At 35.3% G+C, this 14159-nt stretch overlaps 1 protein-coding gene across 1 annotated transcript in view; it reads right to left on the reverse strand.

Moving 5' to 3' along the window:
- Positions 1–1360: 1360 nt before the first annotated feature.
- Positions 1361–14159, reverse strand: part of TM2D1 (TM2 domain containing 1) — a gene marked incomplete at its 5' end in the record, with an annotated part of 52841 nt that continues 40042 nt past the window's right edge. The window contains 2 exons of the mRNA XM_079698743.1: positions 1361–1466; positions 3384–3513. Coding sequence (XP_079554869.1) covers positions 3403–3513 — 111 coding nt within the window. The 3' untranslated portion in view covers positions 1361–1466; positions 3384–3402. The remainder of the gene's footprint in view (positions 1467–3383; positions 3514–14159) is intronic.

Raw genomic sequence — 14159 nt, forward strand, 5'->3', positions numbered from 1 at the left:
AAGCAAGATTCGTTTCTTCAAGATGTGACTGCAGGTATTTCTCATGTAATTGAAGTTACATAGCTGTGGAAACTTAAAGACTTTTAAATCTGAGCTTAGGTGATCCTGAAGTAAACTTCAAAGCACTGCCGGCAACCAAAAGGAACTAGGGAATACTAGAAAATGGGCATCTAGCTTAACTGAGGCCAAAAATATCACTGTGAAAAAGTGGATCCCAAGGAAATATAAGCTCCTTAAGGACAGGGATGTTAGTGTTTTGTCCACTGCTGTATCCTAGAATCTAGAAGAGTGCCTCCCAAATGATAGACACTCAGCATTTTCATTAATGAACAAATCAGAGACCCTTCCTGGTGTATATTAGGAATCAATCCAAATTCACTTCTTATATCAATACTTAATAATCTCCCATCACCTGGAGAAGCTGTTACTGAATGACTACCATACTATGAAGCTAACTGTACTATACTGTATATTTTTGAGCGAAATGAGTGATGAGAAATTATGGTTTTTACTTTTGAAAAGCCCAGATACCAGTGATTTTGAAATTGGTATGCCTGTTACTAAAGTAAGAGAATGACAGTATTTTGGGGACATAGCATTTCATGTATTTCCATCTTCTTAAAACCCTTCTAAACACGGCAAGAAAAACTAGTGCTAACGTACAGGTGCTGCTTCCTCCAGACACTGGTGCATCACTTAAGATACTTGTGCCGGCATCTGCCAGGCAGTGCTAACAGATGGAAGACATTAATCATCTGGTTGGTGTTCCCACCTTGTCCATCCAGCTTCAAATATAACTGCACTGAGCTAGATGAGTCAGCATCTGGTCCACCAAAAGCTAGTGCATCACTCCCAAAGCAAAAAGGAGAAAGTTCACACTTCAGAGTCCTGAATCAATGCCAAGAGTATCTGCGTTGCCTCAAGGTTTCAGACTCCCTGATGATCTTTAGCTCCCTGGATACCAAGGCAAAGACAGATCTGAAAGCTCCAAAAAACAAGTAGGTTGTCATATACAAGACTGCAGCCCCAGGCAATATAGATGGTATTTGTTCGCACCATGGATTAACTGCTTTGAAGGATCAAAATGCAGAAGACAGCAACATTCAACATTTAAGACGGTTTTCTTAATAATAAAGCACTAAAAAATGTGAATAAGTCATACTTTCATTTTTCAGAAGCAAAAAGGACAAGTGGCAACTTGCCTTTGGAAAACACATTAATATCAGAGTAATAAGCTATCTATCTCATAGAGACAGTAGCCTAAGAAAGACTTTATTATCATATAAATCTCAAAGTTCTATTAAATAAATCTCAGAATATGTTTTTAACTAAGACAACAAAACAAAAACATCAGCAACAACAAAAAATTAAACAGAATCCGTAAAGTGGTATATGAAGATGGAAAAAGGAAAATCTGGAAATCTACACACTGAGAGTTCTCTATTAAAATCAAGGAGGCCCAAATCCTAAAACAGAAAAAAGAAATATGTTAAAACACAATCTTTTAAAAGAATCCAATGAGGTTTTTATAGATGCACATATTAATGCTTCATTTATTCAAGACATTTTTTTCTTACACTGGGAGCACTTCTGCATGTATTGTAGGAGATTATATGAATGACAATGCAGAGATATGCCTTCTCAATAGGCCCTTCTAGTTTTAAATTTTAAATTTGAGTCTGGAATCCTAATTTAAAAAATGTTTATATAATAGGTTACAGATATTGTTTTTTAAATTACATTTGCTTATTTTTTATACATTATAGTTTTAAAACAATCTATATACTTTAAAAAGAGAAACAACAATTTACAGTATGAAAAGAAGGTTATGTAAAACTACACAACCCTTCTCATAAAGTAGCAGTAACAATTTCCAAAATGAAGATACTTAATAAAAAACAAAGCAGTTAGTGGGGGGTGGGTGGGTAGAAGAGAACCAGTGGAATGCACAGAAGACCTAGGTTCTAGATTCAGTTTTGCACTGATTGTGTGCCTTAGTCTCAACTTCCTTAGGTCTTAATTTCTTCCCTAGTAAGAAGAGGGAGATGGATCTCTATGCTTCATTTCAATTTTAAACACAGAGACTCTTATAGTTTGTAAGAAAAGATCTGAAAAACTTTTTGGACAATGAGTTGAATAAATTCCTCAGATCTTAACAGGAAGGGCCTGTCACCATTCAACTCTCATGGTAATAACTATAAAGCATATCCCATAATTTTATTGTGAGAAAAGAAAAAAAATCCACCCTAAGGGCAAAAATATACTTCATATCCTATTTATACATTAAACATAGAAAATGAATGTCTAGTCCCTTCCTGGACTCTAGAAGCACTCTCTGAGATAGAGTCAACTAAAAATCCTAGGATTATGACTGTGGCCAAAACATTCAGCCTATGTTTCTCTCTGCCTTCCCTGAAAGCTGCTAGACAGTTCTAAGGCCAATTAATAATTCTCGTGGGCAGAGTCAAACTTCAGGTTAAAATAAGTACTTATAGTAGTTCAGGGTTGAAACTCTATCAACTTTCAGATTTAGGAAAAGAGAAGAGAAGAAGGAGGTTTAAGGATCATAATGAACCTAAGAAGGATGGACAATAGAAAAGATATGCTTTATCATCTGTAACACATACTTTCATCATAACCATTATATAAAACTATGGGATATCTTTTTGCTTTGATGTTATTTTTTTCTTGTGAACCTTGTCCTTTAACTATATTCACTGCAAAGGAACAGTCTGAATTGAGAACTGCAGGAGCATTGAGCATATACAAAAATGCTTTATAAAAGATTAGAGACCTGCAAGACATGGATGGACCTATAGACTGTCATACAGAGTGAAGCAAGTCAGAAAGAGAAAAATAAATATCGCATATTAACGCATATATGTGAAATCTAGAAAAATGGTATAGATGATCTTATTTGCAAAGCAGAAATAGAGACAGAGACATAGAGAACAAACGTATGGATACCAAGGGGGAAGGAGGGGTGCGATGAATTGGGAGATTGGGATTGACATATATACACTACTGATACTATGTATAAAATAGATAACTAATGAGAACCTACTGTATAGCACAGGGAACTCTACTCAATGCTCTGTGGTGACCTAAATGGGAAGGAAATCCAAAAAAGAGGGGATATATGTATATGTATAGCTGATTCACTGTGTTGTACAGTAGAAACTAACACAACATTGTAAAGCAACTATACTCCAATAAAAATTCAAAAAAACAATAAAAAAAGATTAGAGGCCTGCCTTTCCTGATAAGCAAAAAGACAGGTTTACAATACTAGACGATCTCTCAAATTTCCCCTGGTTCTCAAATTCTCATAATTTTATACAGATAATATACTATAATTAAGATTGCATATACATATCACTTACTGTTTCTTTTAAACAATATTCATGGATATAACTGCGTTTTTCTAAATGTCTCATTGGTAATACTCAGTCTTGTAAGTCTGGTTCCATAATAATCTATAATGTAACTACTTCCATCTGAAGGTCCAACAATCTAGAAGAGAAAATTTTCCAAATTACCCATTTTACAAAAGATACTTTAAAAATACTTTGAGTTTACTTTTCTTAGGTGTTAATACAATTATTTCAGTAGCACCAGAAATAAATACAACTCTAACTCAAGCAAAAAAAAGTAACTGTGGCTCATGTAGCTGAAAAGCACACTGGGGAAGCTCACAGAATCAAGAGAGCTGCAGGAACTAAGGGCCTCAATGACTGAAACCCCATGCCCCACAAGGCCCTTGGTTTGGCATCCCTGCCTCTTCATGTAGCTCTGCCTGCCTTCTTTCTGCAGACAGGCACTCTCAATTGGTTGCCAAAAGTTCCAGATACACATCTTCACAGCTCAGCAGCTCCCAACAGAAAGTTAAATTTTCTTCCTCAGTGTTTATATACCAATTTCAGGGAAGAACTTTCATTGATCTGCTTGATTTTTACACCTGTTGCAGAACAAATTACTGAATCCAGGGTAATAGGATTAATATTGGCCAGGCCAGGATCCCTCTGGGAGATGAGACAGGATGACTGACAGTCCTACCAGAACCACATAGAATGGAAAAGGAAGAGATTAAAAAAAAAAAAAAAAAAAAGCTCATCCATGTTAATCACAATAATCTTGTCCACTTAATCACATTTGTGACAATTCACTTAACATGATCTCTCTATTATTCTTTAAGATAATAATCTTCACACTGTAGCCTTAGGGGTACACAAGGATTTACTAAGTTATATGTAGACCCAGATAGTTTCAAGGGAATTCATTTTGAGATCCTTAATTCAAGTAAATACTCTTTGTAAAACTGATCCACTTGATACCACACTAGGCTTAAAAGCAGCATGCTAGGTCCCCTGCCCACTTCTTTGCTTTCACTGTGGTCCCTTCTCCAACTTGACAACAGTAAAGCATACCTACAGTAAGGCACACCCTGAATCTTATGATGGCACATTGCCATGAGGTATAAAAGTCTCTGATGTGTCAAAGAAGGGGATAATTCAAAATATTGGATTTCAGGAAATCTCTTTTAATCAAGAGTCCAAAAATATGCTCTGTCACATCTTGTTCAAAAGATGCAGTCCTAGTAAAATTTTACTTTTTTTTAGCTTAAAAATAATTTGCTAATATTTGTAGCATGTTTATGCTATTTTGATCAACTGTATATCAGTAATTATAATGAAAACTCAATCCAGAAATCACGGAAAATTTTTTAATATTTTAATGAATGATATGATCAGTAGAAGATTTTCAAGCATAAAAACATATTGGGGGTGGGGAGGGTGGGAGGGACAGAGATGCAAGGTGGAAGAGATATGGGGACATATGTATATGTATAACTGATTCACTTTGTTATAAAGCAGATACTAACACACCATTGTAAAGCAATTATACTCCAGTAAAGATGTTAAAAGAGAAATATATTTATAAGTATATTTCTAATTTGTTTGCAATCAATGTGCATTGTTTAAAATGAGTTGCTTCTTTTTAAAGTTTCTTCTTTCTTCAACTTGAATAGAATAATGTGTAGCAAAACTATGCCCTGAAATTATATTTAAAATAAGCTAACATTCATCATTTTTTTTTTCTAAAGAAGACCTGACATAGGAAACCAGTTGACTGGCCATGCTGCATTCTAACAGAAGAGAGGTTATTTGATTCTTTGCTCTTGGTTGAGCAACTCTCATGGTATTGAACATCTCAAGACATTGTAGAGAGGTTATTTTAATGATAACAATAGATGATTTTAAGGAAATTTATATTTTGTATGAGTTTGTGAAAATTTCAGTAGAGGCAATACTAAGAAAAACAAAATTTAAAGTGTATAATATACCGAGTAGAACAATGAAGAACCAAAAAAAAAAGAAAAAAAAATATTGGGGGTACTTCCCTGGTGGTGCAGTGGTTAGGAATCCACCTGCCAATGCAGGGGACATGGGTTCGAGCCCTGGTCCGGGAGGATCCCACATGGCACGGAGCAACTAAGCCCGCAAGCCACAACTACTGAGCCCTCGTGCCACAACTACTGAAGCTTGCGCACCTACAGCCTGTGCTCCGCAACAAGAGCAGCCACCACAATGAGACGCCCGCGCACCGCAACGAAGACCCAACACAGCCAAATATAAATTAAATTAAAATTTTTAAAAAAGATTAAAAAAACATATTGGGGTAAAATTCTGTTGGAGAATGGGAATAGAAATAAAAATTCAAGGAGAAAAAGAAACAATGTGAAAATTATAATAGTGAAGGGTTCATTCATGCCTTTTTAAAGTCAATGATATTTTAAATTCTATGGTATTTATACTCTGTTGAATACATTTTAAAATTGATGTAACAGTTTTATTTAAATATGTCAATATTGGCAAACTAGAAATTATATCCTTTGCAACTATTTAAACTTATGACAAAACTTAAATGTCAACTTAAAACATGAAGAGGGTAGGGATTAAAAAAAATTTCTTTTAGGGTTTATGCAACCAGAGTTTGAAGAACACTGCTGTAGCGCATTCTTCATTTTAAAAATAAATTTGGTTTTAAAAACTATTCCACAAATACTTACTTCCTACAGTCCAGGCACTGTGCTAGGCATTATACACAGAACAGTGAATAAGATACAATCTGCCAACAGGGAGTTTATTCTAGTGAACTATAAATGTTAATATTCAAATAACACTTACAAAGCACTTATGTTCTAGATACCATGCTAGGTGCTGTCACGTACTTGGGGACTTCCTCCAAAGATCAAATTGCTTTGTCTTGACATTTATGAATGTTATTTATGAACTTAAGTATAAATTAAAACCTTTTTAATGGTAAGGTCACAGAGGAAACTACTATGAGTATTAAGCAAAGAAAGAAAAGAATGGGTGACTAGAATTTACATGTTTTGAGATGATATAAAGGAAACAAAGAAAAAGGAAAGCCCAGCCAGTAGAAGTAAGTTAAGTCATATGGTAAAAACTTGCCTAATTTGGAATATGTGCACAGATTGGAACTGGGCCTTTTGTCCTATTATTTTTTTCTTCCTATGCCATCTCCTCTGACAATCTCACTTATCCCTGTTGAAAAAAAAAAGTATTCAGAAGTTGGAAATAAGGAAAATATAAGATTGGATGGCCTTTTAATATCATGCATTTCTAATAAGCCCACCTGCAGCTCATTTGACTCTCTCAGGAAATAGAACTATTTAACTAAAAATTGATTAGGGCCCAGATAATTCACAATCTTGTCACATTACCATTTAACATATAGAAAAATGATACGGTGTCGTTTTGGTCTTGTTTCCCCTGTCCTGTAGAGAAGATAGCTCCAAAGATTATAGTTTAATTACCTATTAATACATGATCCAATTTTGTATCTAATTTAGCAATCTTATTACAGCATTTCTTTCCCCTCAAACTATGTAATTCTGGCTCCTCAACAACTAGTTCGATGGTGATAATTCCGTCCTCTTTCCACGGGTTTGGTTCAGCCTGGGCATGTAATCAATCACCAATGAGATAATAATCTATGAGACAAGTTCAATGGGAGGCTTATCTGCTTTTAAGAAGATATGTGTGAGAGAAAAAGAGATGTTTTTCCGCCTCTGAAAGTAACTACATAGCAAGTGGTGCTAACCAAAGGAACTGAAGATGGCAAAGAGAAGGAAGGAAGAAGGGAAGAAAGGAGGGAATAATGAATTTGGGTCTTTCACTTTGTCTTTAAGCTCTAAATTAACAAATCTTAGAACTACCATATCTCCAGATCCTTGGTATATAATATAATAAACTATCACGTTATTAAAGCCAATTTAAATCGAGGTTTCTGTTACTCATAGCCAAAACTCCAGATAATGCACTTGTCTTCAATGCCTCCTACACACCACTGCCAGATCACCAAAGCATAGCACTAGTTGCTATTCTCTGCTAAAACAATTTGAAGACCTGCTCCAAAGACAACCAAATTAAGTCAGTGAGGTAAAGCATTAGACAGAAAGGAAATCTTGAAGAGAAAACTGTCAATAAGTAGTTGTAGGATTAATCCTCTCTGGATCTCCGTTTTTCTTAGCCGTAAATTGAGGAATAGAAATGAATCTGTATGGTACTTTTAAAGCTCTATATCTTGTTTGACTGACATTTAAATGCAAACAACTCTACAAGGTATTGTCAACATCCTTTTCTACCAATTATCCCAGCAAAGAAGAAACTGCTCTCCCTACTTAATTTTTAAGAAAACTATCAGCTGTAAAGGTTTCAATTATTTAAGTCCATATTCCCTCACCAAAATTAAAAATTAAACCTGTTTTTAAGCATCTATATTATACACTTATGTATAATACAGTGCCAATTATAAATTACTTTATTTATTTTTGAATTTTATTTTTTTATACAGCAGGTTCTTATTAGTCATCAATTTTATACACATCAGTGTATACATGTCAATCCCAATCTCCAATTCATCCCACCACCACCCCCACTCCCCCCACTTTCCCCCCCTTGGTGTCCATATGTTTGTTCTCTACATCTGTGTCTCTATTTCTGCCCTGCAAACCGGTTCATCTGTACCATTTTTCTAGGTTCCACATATATGCGTTAATATACGATATATAAATTATTATAAGTATATTATTGTACTGTTAAATATAAAACGACAAATTTAAAAAAATATCTCATACTGAGAAATATTTTACTCAGTTAAATATGCCTATGTCCATTTGTTCATTGACAATAGAGTATGAAACCTAAAATTATGTGTTTATTTCTCCCCTACGAAATAGCTTGAAGCCAAATTCTATAGCACAAAGTATTTGTTTGATAAGCTAGGGCAGACTTTTTGAAATCTATTGGGAAAAGAAAGATTACTTAACAATTAATGGACCAAGAGGTTACTACAGGTCTTCCAAGAGGGAGAACAGGAGGGCCACTACACTGTGGGAAGCTATTTTGTGCAAAGGGTGTCAACGTCTCTTGTGTGAGAAGCCCTAAAACCACAAGAAAACAACTTCATATTCGTCTACATTAGTTCCTGCAGCTACTGTAACAAATTACCACAAATTTAGTGGATTAAAACTAGAAATTTACTCTCACAGTTTTGGACGCCAGAAATCTAGAATCAAGGTTATCAGTGCAGCCGTATGACCTACAGAGACTCTAGGGGAGAATCCATTCTAAGGTGCCCCTTGGCATTGCTTGGCTTGTGGCCACATCACCCCAATCTCTGCCTTTGTCTTCACACCACCTTCTCTTCTGTGTGGGTGTCTAATCTTTTGTCTCCTATAAGGATACTTGTCATTGGATTTAGGGCCCATCCAGATAATCTAGAATAATCTCTTCATATCAAGATACTTAATTTAATCACATCTGCAAAGACCCTTTTTCCAAGTAAGATAATAGTCACAGGTTCCAGGGATTTGACGTATCTTTTGTCCTACCACACCCTTGTTCTGTGAAGATGGTTGGTGGTGGTTTGGAGGAATTGGGTGAAATTTAATTTCTCCTTTCCTGTCATTTCTGATTGTTTTCACCATGAAATTTTATTTGCAGCCTAAATGCAAAAAATCTTGAATTGTTTACTTAAAGGAGTAGGCTTTTCTATAGGTGCAAAGTCTATAGCAAGAAAAGTAAATCAGAAAACTTTAGAAGTACACATTAAAATCAGGAATGTTAAGCAGTGATCATCAAATTTCCTGTTTTCCTGTTCTTAATCTTTGATCTCCACTATAATTCTCCATAATCCCACTCACCCACCCACCCACAGGCACCCACACAAATAATGGGCATATACTTAACTTGGTATATGACTTGGAAACATATTTATTCTTGAAAAACATGTGATGTTCTTTGAATAAATATACATTTTTAATTTATCCAAATGATATTGTTGTGGATCTTGTTCAATTTCAAATGATTTTCACAGTACACTAAGATTTTAAGACATTTCCATGTAGCTGTATGTACATCTAGGTAAGTGCCTGTAATTGCTGCCTAGTGTTACGGAAGATGCATCCACTCTCCAATTAGTGTACACATCTAGGTTAATTCCAACTTCCTGCTACCACAAACAGTGCTATAAGAGACATATTTGTACAATGTCCCCTTGTGGACAGGAGTATGAGTATTTGGGGTAAGTGCCCAGCAGTATCTCTTTATTTACACATTAGTTACTTGGGTGATTTTGTGAATCATCTTTAGTTTATGGTGCTCATTTAACTATTAAGTTCCCTATCATTTTCTTGTTGATTTGTATATTCCACATATCAATTCCTGTTGCTAGTATTCTTTAACTCAGTCTATTAACTGCTAACTTGGTCTATGATATTCTTTTTACAAAAGAACTTCTTAATTTTAATGTATCAAATTCAATGATTTTTTTTTCTTTATGGTTTACGTTTTTGAGATCTTGGTTAAGAAGACTTAACCCATCTAAGGTCATGAAAATATTTTCTTCAATTAGCTTTCTGTAAAAGTTTTCTTCTCCTAGATACATACCCCAAAGAATTGAACACGGGCTTAAACAGATACTTATACACAAATATTCGTAGCAGCATTATTAACAATAGCCAAAACGTGGAAACAACCCAAGTGTCCATCAACAGATGAATGGATAAAAGAAATGTGGTACATACATACAATGGAACATTATTATTCAGCCATAAAAAGGAATGAAATTCTGAAACATGCCACAATAACAATGAACCTTGAAAACATTATGCAAAGCGAAATAAACCAGACATAAAAACACAAATATTGTATGATTCCAACTATATGAAACATCTATAAAGTAGGCAAATTCTTCAGGACAGAGTAGATTAGAGGTTACCATGGACTGGGGGAGAGTGAAATGGGGAGTTACTGCCTAATGGGTACAAAGTTTCTGTTTTGGGTGATGAAAAAGTTTTGGAAGTAGTGGTGACAGTTGCACAACATTCTGAATGTAATTAATGCCAATGAACTGTATACTTAAAAAAGGTTAAAATGGCAAATTTTATATTGTATATATATTTTACCACACAAAAAAGAGCTTACCTTATTTGAACTTTAACAGTGTTGTAGTTTTGTTTGTAATTTATAAACTTTTGATTTTGTTAGTGGAAAATGTATTTTTGTTTGTATATATTTAAGTATCACTCTAATAAAAATAAATTAAAGGAAAAAAGATGGTTACCAGTATCTACTTTAACACCTAAATTTTATCAACAGATGTGATCCCTCATTTACTGGCTTTGCCTTGTTGTTGAAGTCAGACGGCTTAAGTAACTCAAATATCTTATACATTTAAAATGTTATGAATGAATTAAGGAGTGAAGGGCAAAAACTAACATTTTATGCAACTCTATCAATGTACCATTTTTCTATCTAATCCACTTATGAGTTTCTCCATATAAAGAATGCAAATATTAAATTAAAAAGAATGCAAGATCAGGGCCTCCCTGGTGGCGCAGTGGTTGAGAGTCCGCCTGCCGATGCGGGGGATGCGGGTTCGTGCCCCGGTCTGGGAGGATCCCATATGCCGCGGAGCGGCTGGGCCCGTGAGCCATGGCTGCTGAGCCTGCGCGTCCGGAGCCTGTGCTCCGCAACGGGAGAGGCCACAGCAGTGAGAGGCCCGCGTACCACAAAAAAAAAAAAAAAAAAAAAAAAAAAAAAAAAAAAAGAATGCAAGATCATATCATCTCCTGAAGACCTGGTAAAAAGTAAAATGACACAGCTCTCTCCAATTAGAGGGTAATGATGCAACCTGTGTCCACCCCAGTTCCCCAAAGAAGTAAATTCATATTCTCTTAAAAGTCAAATTACATGTTTGTGTCCTGAGCTGACTTCTGTATGTCGTTAATTTTAACATAAAACCATTAAAAACATCTCATTTGTCACATTTTAATTAAGCACCAAAATTCCCACACAATGCCAGAAGTTACACATTCAGATCCCCTGACTTCATTTGATTTAAAGACTGGTTAGTATTAATCCTTAATGACCAATATAAACATCATTCCTCAAGAAATGAATAGGATTCAGCATCATATCTCCTGAGGAAAACACAGCGCTGGGCTCAGTCTCAGGACTACTTTGTTTTTTGAACATTCCTTTAATTCACTAAATAAAAATCTGCCCACAGGTAAGTGAACTAAGTAAAATCTATTGGTACTTAATTGAGATGATGTGACAAAGCAGAGACTACCCAAATTATCATTCTCCTCCATTTTCCAGTTCATTTCCCCAGTAAATCACACCAGGGTTAAATAAATAATACAGAGAACTATTTGAAAGACTTGATATCTAGTTTTTATATATTGCTGTCCTACGTCTAGTGAACTATCAAGGACCTTGACCAACTTTTCCAGTACTGGAAATAGATTTAGGGTGATTACACGTTTGGTACTTTTGATCAATGGCATGTATTTCACGGAGCAAGGGCATAGGATATGTCTTTGACAAAACAAACTGGCTTACACAGAAGTGAACCTATTAACCTGAGCCTTATTTATGCTCTAAACTGAAAAGCCTAGGCTTTTAAAATTTTTAGTAAAATTCAAGAATTTAAACAAGATAAAATCAAGATAACTCTTCTTTTATTTTCAGCTTGCAGTTCCAAAGGACATATTTCTGATTATAAGTGGGATGTTATTCTCACACTACTTTGGGGAGGGTAAGATTCTAAGTTCCTTTAGGGCAAGGACCCCAACTTATACCTATTTCTACTTTATCATACCAACTTTTATTTTTGTTCATTACCTCTCAAGTGACCCACGAAATTTAGAACTTTAAAGCCCTAAAGAAGAGCAATCATTTTTTAAAAACTACCATTTTTAGCCTCTCATCTTCCCTGTAATTGGCACAAAGCCACACTTTTTACAAGGTATACTGCATTCAGCTCAAATCAGCAAAAATTTTGAGAGCATACTCTATGTTGAGCATACTATTAGTGCTACAGGAGATTAATAAAAATCTTTTTTTCTCAAGAAATTTATGTGTGAAAAATCAAACCTGGTGTGTAAAAGTTAAAAAAAAATACAAAAGCAGTATATAACCCAGGGCTAAAATGAGTTACATATATTAAATGCCAAAGTAATGAGATATTTAATAAATTTATTTATAAAATTCAAAAAATGTCTTGGAGATTATATTGCTTTGTGTATTTTGCTGCTTATATGGTTATTAGTTCTTTAAGGAATCTACTCTGCAATTTTTTTTTTAAATTGGGGTATAGTTGTTTTACAATGTTGTGTCTGCAATGTTAATAGGAATGAAAATAAAAGTAATTTCTTCCACGATGCATAGAATTTTTAAAAATTGTCACGAAGAACCCTGACATAATTCCTTCAACAACTTTCTACATTCCAACGCATATTTCCATTTTCCCTGTACCCATCTTCATCTTTATGATTTGTGGCTGTGTTGTCTTAACACAATCAATTTTCTTTCCTTTTTGTTGGTGGAGTACACATCAGTGGTTTTGGTATAATTAAAAATATTCATTGTGTGAGTGCGAAAAGAGATTTAAATGAAATCAAATATTCTCATATTTTTTCTGATAAAAGACCAAATTATCGGGCTTCCCTGGTGGCGCAGTGGTTGACAACGAGTCTGCCTGCTAATGCAGGGGGCACGGGTTCGAGCCCTGGTCTGGGAGGATCCTGCATGCCGCGGAGCGGCTGGGCCCGTGAGCCACGGTTACTGAGCCTGCGCGTCTGGAGCCTGTGCTCCGCAATGGGAGAGGCCGCGATAGTGAGAGGCCCGCGCACCGCGATGAAGAGTGGCCCCTTCTTGCCGCAACTGGAGAAAGCCCTCACACAGAAATGAAGACCCAACACAGCCAAAAACAAAAACAAACAAACAAACAAAAAGACCAAATTATTTAATCTATCTTTCATGATATATATAAATATAAGCACAAAACAATGAGTGTTTTAAAATCTTCAGAACTGCCTTATGAATAACTATATATACAGGAACTATATATAGTTATACACAATGGTTGCCTATAATTGAAAAACTGTATGCTATCCATGCGTCACTGATTTAGATTTTGTTGAATACACAAAAGAATTAATTCTATGTATTGTTTTATACCATTCATTCACACAGTGCCATCTGCATATTTTTAAAGAACAAAAAACAAACAGAAGAAACTTCAAAAGTTTACTAACAGATAAATTCATGGAAGTATTTTCAGTAAATATAGCTACATTTAAAGCTTACTTACTTTAGTAATATATGTGTTACACTTTACATTGTTTCAGTTCAAAGATGAAATAACTACGGCTTCCCTGGTGGAGCAGTGGTTAAGAATCCACCTGTCAATGCAGGGGACATGGGTTCGAGCCCTAGTCCAGGAAGATCCCACATGCTGTGGAGCAACGAAGCCCGTGTGCCACAACTACTGAGCCTGCGCTCTAGAGCCCATGCTCCGCAATAAGAGAAGCCAAGACGATGAGAAGCCCACGCACCACAATGAAGAGTAGTCCCTGCTCACCGCAACTAGAGAAAGCTCGGCGAAGCAACAAAGACCCAATGCAGCCAAAACAAAACAAAACAAAAAGAACAAATAAATAAATTTAGAAAAAAAATTGTAAAAAAGACCCATGAAATAACTAGACCTCTTTTTTAAAAGAGGATTTTCCTGGATTTTTGTTATAAACACTGTGAAGCAAAGTATGTTTTTATAGGTCTTGA

Source organism: Hyperoodon ampullatus (assembly GCF_949752795.1).
Source record: "Hyperoodon ampullatus genome assembly, chromosome: 2".
Classification (NCBI taxonomy): domain Eukaryota; kingdom Metazoa; phylum Chordata; class Mammalia; order Artiodactyla; family Ziphiidae; genus Hyperoodon; species Hyperoodon ampullatus.